Source organism: Ammospiza caudacuta, chromosome 3, assembly GCF_027887145.1.
Source record: "Ammospiza caudacuta isolate bAmmCau1 chromosome 3, bAmmCau1.pri, whole genome shotgun sequence".
Taxonomy (NCBI): Eukaryota; Metazoa; Chordata; class Aves; order Passeriformes; family Passerellidae; genus Ammospiza; species Ammospiza caudacuta.
In genome coordinates, this window is record NC_080595.1 from 22689967 (window position 1) to 22705152 (window position 15186).

At 40.8% G+C, this 15186-nt stretch overlaps 2 protein-coding genes across 7 annotated transcripts in view; both read left to right on the plus strand.

Annotated features, from left to right (window-relative positions):
• The first annotated feature begins 116 nt into the window (after positions 1-116).
• Positions 117-11389, plus strand: BPNT1 (3'(2'), 5'-bisphosphate nucleotidase 1). The gene is made up of 9 exons (XM_058802317.1): positions 117-331; positions 3439-3563; positions 5400-5504; positions 5762-5869; positions 6381-6429; positions 7386-7477; positions 8443-8640; positions 9504-9609; positions 10779-11389. Exons 2-9 carry the CDS (start codon positions 3447-3449, stop codon positions 10925-10927), a joined length of 924 nt encoding a protein of 307 aa, XP_058658300.1. The 5' UTR covers positions 117-331; positions 3439-3446; the 3' UTR covers positions 10928-11389.
• A 3206-nt stretch (positions 11390-14595) lies between these two features.
• The window catches only part of EPRS1 (glutamyl-prolyl-tRNA synthetase 1), a 37514-nt gene continuing 36923 nt past the window's right edge, over positions 14596-15186 (plus strand). For all 6 annotated transcript variants that reach the window (XM_058800705.1, XM_058800707.1, XM_058800710.1 and 3 more), the window contains exon 1: positions 14596-14697. In XM_058800705.1, coding sequence (XP_058656688.1) covers positions 14652-14697 — 46 coding nt within the window. In that variant the 5' untranslated portion in view covers positions 14596-14651. The remainder of the gene's footprint in view (positions 14698-15186) is intronic.

Consider the following 15186-nt stretch of genomic DNA (forward strand, 5'->3'; position numbering starts at 1 on the left):
ACGGGCCGCGGCAAGGGACACGCCGCGACGGGCGGGCGGCACGGCGACTGCTCGGCGCTCCCGACGGGCCGGGCGTGATCTTGAGCCCCGCCCGGAGCCGGAAGGATTCGGGGCCTTCCCAGGGGGTTCAGTAGAGGCAGCGAGTCCTCTCCGAGGGAGCCGGCGCAGAGGACTCAGTGCGCTGCGGGCGGGGAGCGGCGGTGCTGGGGCGTGGGTCCCTCCTTGGCACGGGGACGAACGCGAAGGGCTCGGAGCGCCACGCACGCTGCCGGCGATCGGTGCCGGGCTCTGGGGGCCGGTGAAGATCACGGGAAAAGCGAGGCTGGACGCGGTGAGTTGGCGGCTGCGGCAGCGGAGCCGCTTCTGCCATCCCTGACAAGCCGTGGTGTGTCCGGCCGCGCTCCGCTGGGTGCGTTCGCGGGCACCGCTCCGAGCTCCGGCCGCGCTGCCCTGCAGGCGCTTTGCCACCGGGACTGTCATGGCAAGGGAATCGGGAACAGGTTCCATTGTTTTACTCTTTGGTGAAATGAGCTAGCACAGCCCTTTCCCGCTTGGAAGTCTGTAGGTGAACCTCAATGGGGTTCCCACCCTGAGTCCTAGCCTTTTTCTGCTGGGTAAATATTGCTCCCTTACATAATAGAGAGTTAAACTTTTATTAGGTGTGGGCCGAAGTTTATTGTAAAGAAATAAGGAGCTGTGGTCGCTTAGGCATTGAAGAGTTCTAAGAATGAAATAATGGCTTAACACTTGGATTTAAGGACATGCTCTGTATGATGTCTGCTTGCTCCTTTCATCATGCAAAACCATAAAATTAGAAAATGGAAGTTTGCATAAAAGAGAATGAGAACCACTAACAAATCTGTAATATGTGCTTTGATAAGTTAGTTGTCAGCCTGTAGGACTTAGATACATCAGAATTAAAAAGTAGAACAAGAACTCAATAATTTCAATAGGTATCGGAATCGGCTGATTTGGCAACACCATTGAACAGTTTAGTTGCTGGGCTAGAAGAAAGGAGGGAAGATCTTTAGAGGAAAATGATACCCAAGTTTAACTTGAGGGAATAATTGCTGTGCAGTATTTGTAAACTGCACAGTTTTCTAGGAGTCAAACTATTTTTGTCCAAAGCACGCAATATATTCTTAAGTGCTTTGTGGAAGTATACATTAGACATTGCCCTCATCAGAAAGAATGTGCCATAAACCTATAAATAAGTTCACTTGAGATCAAAAAGTTACAGAGGTGAAAATCTTAGAGGCAACTACTGCATTCACTTATCTAATCAAAAAGGTCCAATACACCAGAAGACCCGCCATACAGGAGATGGAGCCCTGTAAAAATCTAAGGCACCTTTGCACTAATAAAATACTTTGCAATTCATTAAGTAATTAGTCCAGAGTGATGAGGAAGGGGTGTTGCACCTCTCATTTCAGTTTCTTCTAATAAAACTTATCTTTTCATAAAAGTATTTTAAGGTTTGCCAGGAGATCTTGGGTTCACCACAGAAAGTATATTTGTTTTCCCTAAGTACGGACAAGAAAAATGAACCTAAAAATACCTTGGGTCAAGCTTCAAGAATGCAAGATAGTATTTCTGTATTGTTTTCTGAGTCTTTTTAAATTTTATGCAAACATAAAGTAAGTCAAGACTTTAAAACACGTTTTCATCTCATTTTTGAAGTAGGATCAAGTGTACAGTGAGAGGTCAAATGACTTTTTTTTGAGAAGCTGAGCAAAGAATGTTAATTATGTTCATCTGATAATTCATTTAAATTCTTTAATCCAAATTTTCCATCTAATATGCTACTTTTTTAACTCCTTCTCAGAAATTCTCATATTCCGTATATTTTCATTATGGAATAAATTATTTTCCTTCATGCTAACTTGTTCCACATGATGGTGTAGACTTAAAACAGTATATGGCTTTTCATGTGTTATGATATATATTTGCTCTGCAACTTTCAATTGTTTGAGAGCTGCTTTTTGCCACAGGTACCATTTCCAAAAGTTCCTCTGTAACCATTGCTACTTGTCCAGGGTTACTTTGGGTATGGACCTTGGCTGTTCTACAGAACTCCAATGCACTTTGTTCCCCTCCATCAGCTGCACATAATAATTAACATTAGCAACTGTGCTTTTTGAATGTGCTTGCACAGTCATTCTACTCTTTCAGCCTCAGAGTGCTTCTGATTTTACTGGTACAGGTATTGTGTTACTGAAGTGGTCAAAAAGTTCTTAAATTGGCTAAATTTGGGATTCTGATACCTCTGACATTGCTGATTTGTGAACAGCCATGAATTTCATTTGTCAAGGAAGAAAGGAAAGGTGTTGTATAATGACCTATTGCCACTTAGGCAGGACTTGCTGCAATTGCAGTATTTATTATATGATTGTTATATTACACTTCCCCCATAATATATTTTCTTTTGTGAGGTGATCAGTGAGTTCCTCTGTATTTTGTTCTGGCTCTGCTCAAGGGTTTCCTTGGAAGTGTGTCACACATCTGAGGCCAAGCCAAAAAGTGTGTCATCTACACAGACAGAAATAACTAATAGAAAAACATAAAAAGCCATTATCTCTGCATTTTAAACAAGTGCAGTGTGGTTATCAATACCTCTTTTTCTTGAGCTCCAGAAAAGCTGTGAGGAATGCCAGCCTTTCCAAGGGTGATGGCTGTTCTATTGGTATTCTGGTTCTATTGGTGACTGAAGGTCCAGTGAATTGCACTGGTTTGTGCTGGAGAACAGATGAGGAAGACAATGCAGTATTAAGAATGACAGAACACAGAGTGCTGAAGGGAGGCAGGAAGATAGAAATTGATTTCCATAAAGAAATCAGGAGAAGTTAAACAAATACAAAAAGGACAGTTAAATTCAGATGGCTAAATTCAGCTTTTGCATACAAGCTAGCAGCATCTGCATATCATTACCCTACTTTGTGTGCACAATTGGCCATCTACAAACCCCTATTTTATAGTTAAACAAGGGAATAGTAAGTAAAGTTGTTGATGTCATCCTGTCTGGTAGTCTTGTGCTGGAGTTTTGGGCACGAACCAATTGTAGGTTCAGTTCTGAAGAAATGAACTGATGTTCAAAGTGTGCAAAAAATGAGTGCTGTGTGTAGACTCTTTCTTAATATTTATGATAAGAGTTTCTGCTGCTGCTGTTGTTGTTTTTTAATGTCATTCTATTTTAGTGAGAACCAGGTTCAATGTCAGACAGAACTTGAGTATTTGGAAGATCTTGTCTACAATAGCTTTACATCCTTGTGTTCATTAATTGTATTTTTAAAAAAAAATCCAAAGCTCACCTCGTTGCCATTTACTGGCAGTAACCCACTTTCCTCTTTCTACTCTGTTTGAAATGTTAGGTAAAATACTCTACTGTTTTTCTTCTGTTGAAGAGAGAAATGTTCAAGTTTGCTTTTTGTTTCTTTTCAGCATTCAGCATGGCTTCTCCAGCTCTTCTCATGCGTGTGGTGGCCTCAGCATACTCTGTTGCAGAAAAAGCTGCAACAATTGTTAGAAATGTCATGTCTGCAGGAGATCTGGGCATAGTTGAGAAGGTATTACCTTTTACTTTGTTCCAGTTTAATTTCATTTGTTAATCTTGAGTTAGATACAAGCCAAAGTGGTATTTTTAAAAATCAACTGTGGGAAGAAATACAGCCCTCACCTCCCCTGCCACCACCTACAACAAATATTCCTTTTTAAAGGATTGAAATAGCCCTAGAAAAGTGTCTTTTGACCAGTACTTCTAAACAACACTTGTACATTTAAAAGAAACACCATAATTTTGTCCAGATTTCCCTCACAAACACAAGGTTTGCATAGCACCTCAAAATTCATAATAAGGAAATTAACAGAAAATACACTATACCTATGCTCTCACATCCATAATACAGCTTAAAATACCATGCTCTTGCTGAATTTTGGATTAGAATACATCAGTGTTTGATTTCCTAAAACAAAAAAGAACCTTAGCTTTTATTGTAAATCAAAATTTTCAAAATAAATTCAGATTTAAATCAAATTCAAATTTAATTCTAAAAAGAAAACAGGTAATAAAGTTCTTAATTTGCTGTGATTTAGTAAGTTGCACTGATGAGCCAGGATCTTTGCTTTGACTACAGTACCAGAATAGGTGAAATTAACTTTAGAAGTTAATTCTAGCTTTACAGATATGTAACAATATTAAGGGCATAATTAAAAAAATTCTTGGTCTTTACATTGAAGGTACCCCAGGAATTTACATTATTCAAAAATCATCAAATGTAACAGGTGATATTGGTTCTAAGTAAGATTGGTTTTACAGTCTTAAATTTTTTGAAGAATGAATACTACAAAGACAGAATTAGATTGCAAGCAATGACCAATAGAAGAGGTTCCTGTTTGAGAGACTAGAGATCTTGAAATTCCTGCAAGCTTCTTGCCAAAGGTGGCTGCTGAAGGAAGAGGAAGAAGGCAAAAGGACTTCTGCATGTGCCTTTCTTTGCAGTCTGAAGAGAAGAGATGCAGAACAGAAAGGAACAGAAGTGCTTCCATTTATATTGCTTTTCTTGGTAGTGCTTGTACTTCCTCCATCCCCCACTTGGGATAGACACTTCTGTCCCCCATTCTTACACTGAAGAACTACTTACACTGTTTATTGGATTCATGTCCTGGAACAAAGGACATTCTCTGCAATAAATTTATCTTATTGAGTCTAAATTCAGGACCAATTTCAACCAAATTAATTAGGGGATGAGAGGGAAATTTCAAAGAAAAATGTCAAATTTCATAAAATTGTCACTTGGCTAAGGGACAGACTAGTTTTGAGCATGCAAAAATTAACCCAGTACACGATTCTAAATAGAATATCCCATTCCCATGGCTAATTCCAGTAGCTGGATAAAACACTTTTCATGTTGTCAGCTAATAAGATACAAGCAGATAGAATTTTTGTTTGATACAACTAAGATGCAAATCTTAGATGAACTATTTTTCTAAATTCCAATGCTAACAGAATTATTTCTTACTGGGATTCTATCTCTAGACCTAAAGGGTTTAAAAAGTGTTAATAAGTTACCTACTTTCACATTTAGCTGTTAATTAACATTTAAGAAATTACTCTGTGTGTGTGGAATATATGTCTAGCTATCTGACATAGGGAAGGCTTGCAGTCATTTTTTTATGTCACCCTGGGGCACCAAATCCACTGTTCTGCCGTCAGAGCAGTCTGTCTTAGCTCTGGGGTGCACAGGAAAACTCTGCTTCTTGCAGTTTTTAGCCTGCCTTTCACAAGGTCACTTACTGGGTTGAAGATTTACCAAATTAGACTTCTTTTAGATTACAAGCAGATATTCAGAGTGCTGTATGGGCCACTGAACTGGTGTATTTTTTCACCTATCCATCTTGGACAGGCTGGACCCAATGACTTGCAGACCAAAGCTGACCGACTGGTACAGATGAGCATTTGTGCTTCCCTGGCACGGAAGTTTCCCAAGGTGACAATCATAGGAGAAGAAGTAAGTACCTGCTTTATTCACACTAACAGTTTATCTTGCTGCAGCTTGCACTGGAATTTGCTTTGGCTGGGTTTAGGAAAACTTTAGTTTTAATTAAAAAAAATAGAACCCAAAAAGCAACAAATAAAGGTATTTCCATCCCTTTTCACCTTTCCATTTCTTTAGCTTTTTCAAGCTGCTGTCAAATACACAGCTCTAAAGCAAAATGAGGTGAGTCCAAAACATTTTTCTAATAATTCTGAGAATTCTTTTGTTAGGAGCTGCCCACTGATGATGTAACTGAGGATTTAATTGAAAATGGTCACTGTGAAGAAATACTGAAGAAACCTTGTCCTGCTCAGTACACAGGAATTAAAGAGGAAGAGGTAATGCTTAATATTTTACATTATCTATACTACTTTCTAATTTTAGCTAAGAGTGCATAATGAAGAAAGGTTTTTTCAATTTGCCAGTTTTTCTTTTTTGTTTGAAAGCTAAAATGTAGTCATGAGAATCACACCTCCAGAGCTACAAATGCTGCATGCTCCTGTCTGCAGTAATGGGAAATGGAAATTGGCTTCTTACAATTTGTGATTCAAATTAATTTGGCAGGAATCTAGTTTGGACATATGAAAGTAATCTCATTTTCTATTTCAGCTTAAACCTTCATACTTCTATTAAGAGATTTACTGAGACATTCCAGTCAATACTTAGACTTTTTTTTTTTGGTGTAAAATACTGTTATAGGCTTCAGCCATATAATATTGCTAAAACTTTGGATCTCTTTATTTCCTTACTCCTATAAGGAAATAAAAGCACTAAAGTAAAATATATACTTTGAGTGTTAATTTACATGATTTGTATTTGTTAATTTTCCCTTATTTTTTATTCTTAAAGCTTGTAATATGGGTTGATCCCTTGGATGGAACCAAGGAGTACACTGAAGGTTGGATTTTCTTTTAATTATCTTGATAAAAAAAATAGCAGTAGTAATACAGTAGCATACATAATGCATAGTTTTATAATAGAAGTTACTTACAATATGGTTTCATATGGCTGATGTTTCTGTACTTTTTGAGTGCTTGGAATGTATTTATTCACTCTATTCAGTTCTAACCAGTACTGAATATTCCTGATGGACTGACCAGTTTTTATCACTTTAGAGCTGCCTTTGACTGCTGGCTGGTTGTCTTGAGTCTTTAGTTAAATTTACATATTTTTTTGTATATCTTTGAGTGGAAGGACTAAATCTCCCCTTCAAACAGGAATATGCTCAATTATATTTGCATCTTCCTCTCAAACAACCCAAATACCACAGCTGTACTTGTAGCCCTTTCAAAATGAAACAAACATCCTGCCACAAATCACGATTTTTCAGTCGTGGGGTTTCTATCCATAGAAATAGACCCTAAAATGAAAGAAAAGCAAAAATAAAAAGAAAAGCCTCCAAGAAACCATATGCTGAAATACGCTTTTGCCTCCTAGTGCATCTTTTAGTTGATTAATATAAAATCTTTTAGGCAGATTTTTTTCCCTTTTTGGAGAGAGAAATGTACAACTGTCAATAAATTGTTAGTTTTGAATAGCATTAAAGAACTCCCACCACAATTACAGAAGAATGTCATCATATACTGCTGTGTAGTTGTATCTTTAAATGTCCTTCTCATTATGTGTTAATTATAACATAGCTCTATTAAAAGAACTCTATCTGGGGCATTTTTTAGCAGACCTTAAAGCTAAATGACTAAAAAATTATATTAACATCTGAGAATCCTGATTATTATTTGCATTTTTAAGATAGCACTCTGCATACTGATTTGTGGACTTCTATTGGAGGTTTATATTTTTATTAAGATCTTTCTCTTTTTTAAGCTTAACTACATTGCTGTTTTTTCTGTCCAGGTCTCCTTGACCATGTAACAGTTCTCATTGGAATTGCCTATGGAGGCAAAGCAATAGCAGGAGTTATTAATCAGCCATATTACAACTATGAGGTATTAAAACATTGATTTATTTAGAAGCATTGTGTGATTTCTAAATGTGACTCCTAAGCTATTTCAGTTAGCACACTTGCAACTGAAATGTGGCATGTAATGGAATTAATGTTGTAATGTAAGCTATTGGGGTTTTTAAATTAAATATATATATAATTTTAAATGTTGGTTTCCAGGAACTGAATGTCAGAAACTTACTAACAACTATACTGAATCATGAGGCTGGTGTAATGCACTGATACAGAATATATTATGTATATACTGTGCAAATTACTACAGTCCTTATAAAGTACCTACTGTAAAACAAGTACAGGTCAGTGGTGCTGCAGTCTTTGCTAGAAATCCTTTAGTAAATCCATGCAATGGGTGCATTTCCAATGTGTGGTAACTGCTATAAATCTGCAGCCCTAAATAAACCAAGCACAAGTTGCCACTGACAGCTCAGTTAGAGTGTATCATGCCAGGCTTCAGGATGGCCAGCCTACAGACATTTATATATTTGGAGATTATTTCAGTATTATTGGGGGAGCTCATGATACAGCCTAATTAATTAAACTTATTTGAGTTAAAAGAAAAAGCCCTTGAGCTGATGTAATACTATCGTATTTTGTGTGACATGCATCACAAAACATTTCAAATTACAAGATACTTTCAATTACAGATTGTGCCCCAAGTACAGAAATATACAAATATCAATCTGCCAGTCACTGGAGGCAGGATGTAATGCACCACCACAATGTCACAGATGAGAAAAGGGTCAATGATGTCATTGCCTTATAGGGAAAGGGAGCTAATTTCTCACTCTGGGCTCTCAAGTAGTTCTTTTTAAGTGCCACTGTTTAAATGTACAGCCCAGTATTAATGTTATACTCCCTGATATGCCAAGATGCATCGAGGTACCCTTTCCCTTTGTGCTTTAACTGCTCATCAGTGTGATTAACCATCACTGTATGCTTTTTTTGCAGGCAGGAGCTAATGCTGTGCTGGGCAGGACAATCTGGGGAGTGCTGGGCATGGGTGCCTTTGGCTTTCAGCTGACAGAAGCTCCTGCTGGCAAACACATCGTGGTTACCACGCGCTCCCACAGCAGTGCCCTGGTGAACGAGTGCATCGCTGCCTTGAACCCAGACCATGTCATCAGAGTTGGAGGAGCAGGAAACAAGGTATGAAAACTCCCAATCTTCTGGTTTTACTGCGAGGTGGCATCTTTGCAAAAAAAATAAAACGACTTTTTAAAGAAATTATTTGCTTACTTGCATGAACATACAGGGGAGACTTCCTCCACCTTACCCCACACAACTTCTCTTCCTAGCATTCAGTCTGCTGTGAGGTTGAGAGAATTTGGCACAGGTGTATTTGTACCAGTGCCCACGCTGGTCATGGCTGACGTCTGTCTTCCCCAGTATTCTGTTTTTAGGGGTGAAAATACAAAGTTGTAAGACCAGAATGACTAAATGGAAATTCAGTTTAATCTCAGTTATTGGACATGTCCTCCTGTTTGTGTTAATACAGCTTTTGTTCCAACTACCTAACAGCACATTTTAAAGGATAAAAATATAAGCATACAGTGATATTTCCTTTGTGAAATTTCTCTGCATACTGGGAACATTCATTTGGTACAGGTTTTAAAGCTGTTTTGTGATAGCTGTCAAAAACACACCCTCTCATCTCTTTTCTCCAACATGTGCAAGACCCAAAGAGGCACTAACACAACATGTATATATTTTCCACTTTATTCTTTTAGTACTTGCACAAGAAGCAAATTCTTGTTTCTGAAACTGAGAGCAGATTTTCATCCCATAGACTGTATATATAACAATCAAAAATATTGAACTGGGAATGGTGATACAGTATAGCTTCTAAATTTTAATGCATTTATTGTAATATTAATAAGGAAATGGCTGGTGTTCCTTTCCTGACTATCAGTACTTAAATAAACAAATTTAATCCTCACTTCCTGGTGTTATTTCTACCCATTTCTAAATTCCTAAATCCTTTGCAATGATTGCAACTCTATTTGTAACAGATCATTCAACTCATAGAAGGCAAAGCATCTGCTTATGTATTTGCCAGTCCTGGGTGCAAGAAGTGGGATACATGTGCACCTGAAGCTATCCTACATGCTGTGGGAGGTAAGTTAATAGCATTCAAAGTTCCAGGATAAGTGACACTGCATTAATTTGAAGTTAGTTATGCTTTCCATTGAAAGAAAAATGACAATACATGTGTCAATAACTGTCACATAATTAAAAAAGCCAAATCCCCAAATTTAATTTAAGGTATATTCATTTTAATATTTTCAAAACAAATGCCCCTTTTCTTTTTCCTGTTGGCTACTATCTCACAGTAAAATCTGCTGTCCTACTAACAGAGTATAGTAGTTTATTATTAGTAACACGTTATGTAATATGTGGACATTGAATTCTTTAAACCAACAAAAATAGGTCAAATCATGCTGTTGTTCTTTGGATGTACAAACTCCAAAATTGAGTCATTAATATAATTCAATAGAATTAATGGTCTCCAACCAACATGAGACACTTCACTTATCTAGAGGCTAAAGGGCTTGGAAAGTTATGAAAAGACTCACTACTGAAGATTTGAAGTAGTATTATTTTTTTAAATTCTTCTTTCCACAATAATAGGCCTTTTACCACCATATGCTCAAATTATGGGGTTTGATTCCTAAATTCTGTCAAGCAAGGACAACAGGCTTTATAATGACACTACTGAACTCCTCTGCAGCCTGTAGTGTTCATAACTCTGGATAATTTTAAACAGGGTTAGCTCAAGCACAAAGCAACCCAACCAATCTGGGGCAGCACAGTGCTGTATTTAGCCTCTTTGGTAGGTAGAAATCTCCTGGTTACATTAGCTTGAATAAAGATCTGTCCTGCTAAGTGATTCCTAAAATCTCATTTAAAACCAGCTGGGGTGTTTCAACACTATGTTAGAGTTTGTGGTATAGAGTTACCCTGGTTTTTACTTGAGCTGAGGATTTTTCATTGCCGCTTGTCAATGGCAAACGTAAAAGCTACTCAGGAAGCATTTAAAGTAATCCATGAGAGAGAGATGTTTTCCTTTTTCTGGGACACAAAGAATTTAAGTATTGTTGAAAAAAAAAATAAACCCACTAATTATTTGATTTCAGTCAATATAAAACCTGTTGTACTTAAATTGGAAGCAAAGATACTTCACTATCTGAAGACAGGCATGTGTACCACAAAGACTGCTTTTAGTTATTTCACTTGAACTAAGGGACTCCAACTCCTTTTTGCTGAATTTTTTTTTTTTTTTCCAGGCAAGTTAACTGATATCTGTGGAAATTCATTTCAGTATAACAAGGAGGTGAAACACATGAATTCAGCTGGGGTCCTTGCCACTTTGAGAAATTATGACTACTATGCCAGTCGCATTCCAAACACTGTGAAAGAATCTCTTGTGCCTTAAAGCAGGGAAGAGTCTTCACTTGGCCTGGAAGGCTGAGAAAATGAGCTTGGTAAAAAAGAAAGGAAGAAGATGACTGAGCATGAAATTCTGTTTCATAGAATCTGAACTGAATTCTTTCAGTAAGGTGTTCAGTAATCATACAGAATCTCTAAGTATCTGTTGATCAGATTGTTTGGCTGTGTTGAGCAGACAACATCAAAACAGTCATGTTTCTTTAGTAGTTTTCTATATTCTTTGGGAGTTTTTCTTCCTCATGACTGAGTGTAATATACTGCTAATCATAACACTGCAGACCAAAAATCATCTTCATATTCTGAGCACAAAATCATGTTAAGTCATGTACCTGATCTTGTTCAATGGTTTTTGTTGTCAATAAGGGTTATTGTGTTAAATACAAATGGACTAAGCATTTGCCTGGATGGATGATCCCATTTGTTATAAAGTTGCCAATTTTGATTCTTAGAGGGGCAGTTGAATTTTTTTTGGTCTTCACTGAGTTTTGGGATGGCCAGTTGGGGTTGTCTGAGTTTTGCAGAAGGCAGGACACAATGCAGTTGGGCCTGGAAATCTCAAATAAGGGTTCATGGTTCAGTGAGGCTCAGTGAAGTGTACATACAGCAGAGTTCAGAACAGTTCAGTTGGAAACCCAAGGAAGCATGACAAAGGCAGGAGTTCCTAGCACCTCTATGATGATTTGAATGATTTTTCAGGGTTTATGCCACTGTAGTCTTGGAGCACTTTGGGCATCCAAAGCCAAGGTCACTTTGCATACTTGGGAATAACAGAAAAGTCAGACTTGGAAATTTTCCATGTCCAAATTCTGAGATAAAGCAGGTTCCTTTCCAACAGCCCCAGTGTTGAGGAAGTTGACACTACCATTTCCCCTGCCTGTGGAACACAGGCATGTTAGAGGAGGGGAAAGAACAGGGCCAAGATCACCTAAAATTAACTTTGAATTGGAGACCCTGTTTCAGTCAGCTTTCCCATAGGTGTGGCTGGTAGGAAAGCAGGATTTAACTGCCCAGTCCACTTGAACACAAAGGAGAACCAGTGGTAAATTACGTATGACTAACTAAAATTGGAAACTTAGACAAACCCTTTTGAAGTCTCTTCAAGCTGAATTTAGGATTTTTGAATTATGCTCTTGAAGCAGTGAGGCATCTGTGCCCCTTCTTTTCTCCAGATGTTGTGACTCAAGTCCCTTACTCTCAAATGAAGGAGTCCTAGGGCCTCCTTTTCCCTATCAATGTGATACATATTGAGGCATGCCAGTTTCAACAGACAACATGGAGCTTTGCTTTTCTTTCTGTTCTCCTTGTGGAGAAAAGAGTGACCTATGTCAGGTTCTCAGGCAGGTGGTCTCAGGGAGGGTGTCTGAACACAGCTGCTTGCTTACATAAAGACTGAATCCCTAAGCTCTCACACATGATTTTTTCCCTTACCCTCTGCCAGCACCATGAAAGCCAAAGTAGCCTGCAAGGTGCACTGCACCCTTTCTCTCTTCCTCTCTGCCCACAAGATTAGGTCTTCTAAATAACTACACTCTTCATCCACACAAGCTATCTTTACATGAGTGCCTCAAGGTATAAAAAGTTGTCTTCCATACAGAAGAAGGTTTTGAAATTCAGTTTTCCAGTGTGTTCAAGTTACTTCTTTCTCCTGTCATCATACAATATATTCAACAACTCCACTTAAAGTCCTTAGATAAGATCCTTTCCTCACATTAGGGTTACACCAATATGACTTCACTGGCTTAAAGCCAACTCTATTTCCAACAAGCAGGAACATCTTGCCACCAAAAGATATGAACAAGGCAACTCTTGCTGAAGTGTTCCTGTCTCTCCATGTGCACACTGGAAAAGAATCTAAGGAATCTTTTCCTTAGTGAGGTCCTCTTAGCCTAATGTTTACAGATAAATTAGCAAGATTAGCATTTACCTCATTCTAGCATGACACTGGATTAGAGCTGCATATATAGGAACAATGTGTGCTTCTAATCCCTTGATCTAAAGCCTACCTTTCTTCTCTTCTTCAATTGCATAACTGGTAAGAGCATGCAAGGCAGATTCAGCCTGCTTTAATTAGAACCTTCTTCATATTTTGGCCCATTATAAGTTTAGTCATTCCACATACTGATTGTGACTGAAGTTTGAACCAAATAGCAAGTACAATGATTTCACTATTTATTATACATAATTTTTACCTTTATCTAATACAGCATTCTTTGAGTTGTATGCTGTAGCATTCCCATCAAAATTTGCTTGAGAATTTGCAAAACATGTTAAGATAAAATGTAGAACAACTCAGGCAACACAAAGGCCTGCCTTAATCCTTCTTTCCATGCAATCATTAAATCAAATTCAAATACAAAGGACAGAACCCACTGATAGTAATCTTCATCTATTGCCTCTATAATCTTATTTTCATCTGAAACTTGCAATAGGTTTGAAAATCTTTTCAGCATAAACCTCTTTCTAATTCTGGTGTAATTTCTGTCAGCTCATTTAGTTACCTGAATGGGAGTAGAACACACAGCATGTATCAGCTTCTGCATGATGTGGAAAGATACTTATGTATGGAAACTCGTGGAAATACTTTCCATGCTTACAGAAACTGTAGAACCGCTAACAGAGAAGAGTAGGGAAAGTTGAAATTAAACCCAGCAGCAAGAATCAAGCATAAAAACCAGCACATAATGTGCAGTCATGCTCTGGCTATACCACTACCTCCACTGCACAAAAAGCACTGTTCACCAATCAAGCATTTGATAATGTCTCTGTTAGCACATTAGGTGCTACAGTAACATCTATAAAATAGATAGGAGGTGGGGGGAATCACAGGGACAGGACACTGCATTGTCCTTGCAACAAAGTGAATTTGAGCCAGTCTCTTGTAAAAACTCGGTGACACAGCATTTTGTAATTCATTCCAAGGCTCCAGAAGGTGGCTGGGCACTGGGACAGGCTCTCCAGTGAAGTGGTCACAGTGCCAAGCCTGCCAGAGTTCAAAAGCGTTTGGACCACGTTGTGCAGGGCCAGGAGTTGAACTCAATGATCCTTGTGGGTCCCTTCCCACTCGGGGTGTTCTAGGACTCATCTGACCCGCTGCAAAATTCGCATGTTTGTCACAAGTTTAACAAGTGACATCCTACAAAACCAGAGGAGTGAAACCACCGCACTCAAACGCGTTGGTATGTGCTGCGCTGCTCGATGTGTTTGGATCATCACACATAGAAAAGGGGCTGGAGGCATCTCCACGTCTGCGAGCCACACATCCAGCTAAGGGCTTTGGCAGGCAGCGCCCGCAAAGCCCTGGGGAAGGCTCAGCCGGAGAAGCCGTGAGAAGGGAAGCAGCGGCATCTGGTTTGCTGAGGGGCAGGGCAGCCCTCACCCAGCACCCATCCTTCATCCCGGCCGGCTCCCCAGGGCTCCACCGGCGCGGCCGGGAGGGCCTCGTGCGCCCCCTCGTCACCTCCGGCCGGCTCCGGCTCGGGCCTCGCCCCCTCCTCCGGGCGGGCTCTGGGCCGCGACAGCGAAGGGACGCGCCGGACACCCTCACCTCCCGCCCCGCCGCCCCTACGGCTTCTCCCGCGGAAGTGACGAGCGCTTCCCCCGCCCCGGGGCGGGTCCTGCCGGGCCGCCCTGGCCGCGCCGGCCCCTGCCGAGTTGGCAGCGCTGCGCGCCCCGCCCCGCCGCCTCCCTCGGTTCCGGCGCTGGCGGCGGGAATGGCGGCGCTGAGCCTCACCGTGGACGCGGGCAGTCCCCCTCTCGGTAAGTGCGGGCCGGGCCTCGCCCCGCGCCGCCCCGATCCCGCTCTGCCGGGGGTCCGGCGGGGCTCTGTCCCCTCCCCGCCTCCCTGGCTCCCTCCTGCCCGTGTTGCATCATGCGGCGCCGGCCGTGCCCGCGTGCGGGGCCGGGCGAGGCGGCACCGGGGCCCGTGCCCGTCCTTCCCATTCCCCCCGTCCGTCCCATCGCTGCCGCCCTTCCCCGGGGCCGTGAGCCCGCCGCGGGTCCCTCTGGACAGCTGCTCGGGCCGTGGCGGAGCGGCCGGCGCTGGGCACGGCTCTGGCTGCGGAACTCGGGCACGGGTGCAGCCTCGGGTGACTTGGCACGTTGAGGCTGAGCGTTCAGTGCAGCCCTCGTTCACATCGCTGCTCGTGAGCTCTGCCGCTGCCTTGCTATTTTCATTTTCAGTTCTAATCCGCCGGTAAAATTCCCCTCTGGGGAACTGGCTGAAAGTTCTCAGATGCTCCCTGCCTT

Excerpts from the sequence above, each read along its gene's own strand:
- BPNT1 (XM_058802317.1), top strand. The coding sequence starts at position 3,447 with ATGGCTTCTCCAGCTCTTCTCATGCGTGTGGTGGCCTCAGCATACTCT. Across the intron at positions 5,505-5,761 it reads TGACAATCATAGGAGAAGAA|GAGCTGCCCACTGATGATGT; the intron begins GTAAGTACCTGC and ends TTCTTTTGTTAG. Across the intron at positions 6,430-7,385 it reads AACCAAGGAGTACACTGAAG|GTCTCCTTGACCATGTAACA; the intron begins GTTGGATTTTCT and ends TTTTCTGTCCAG.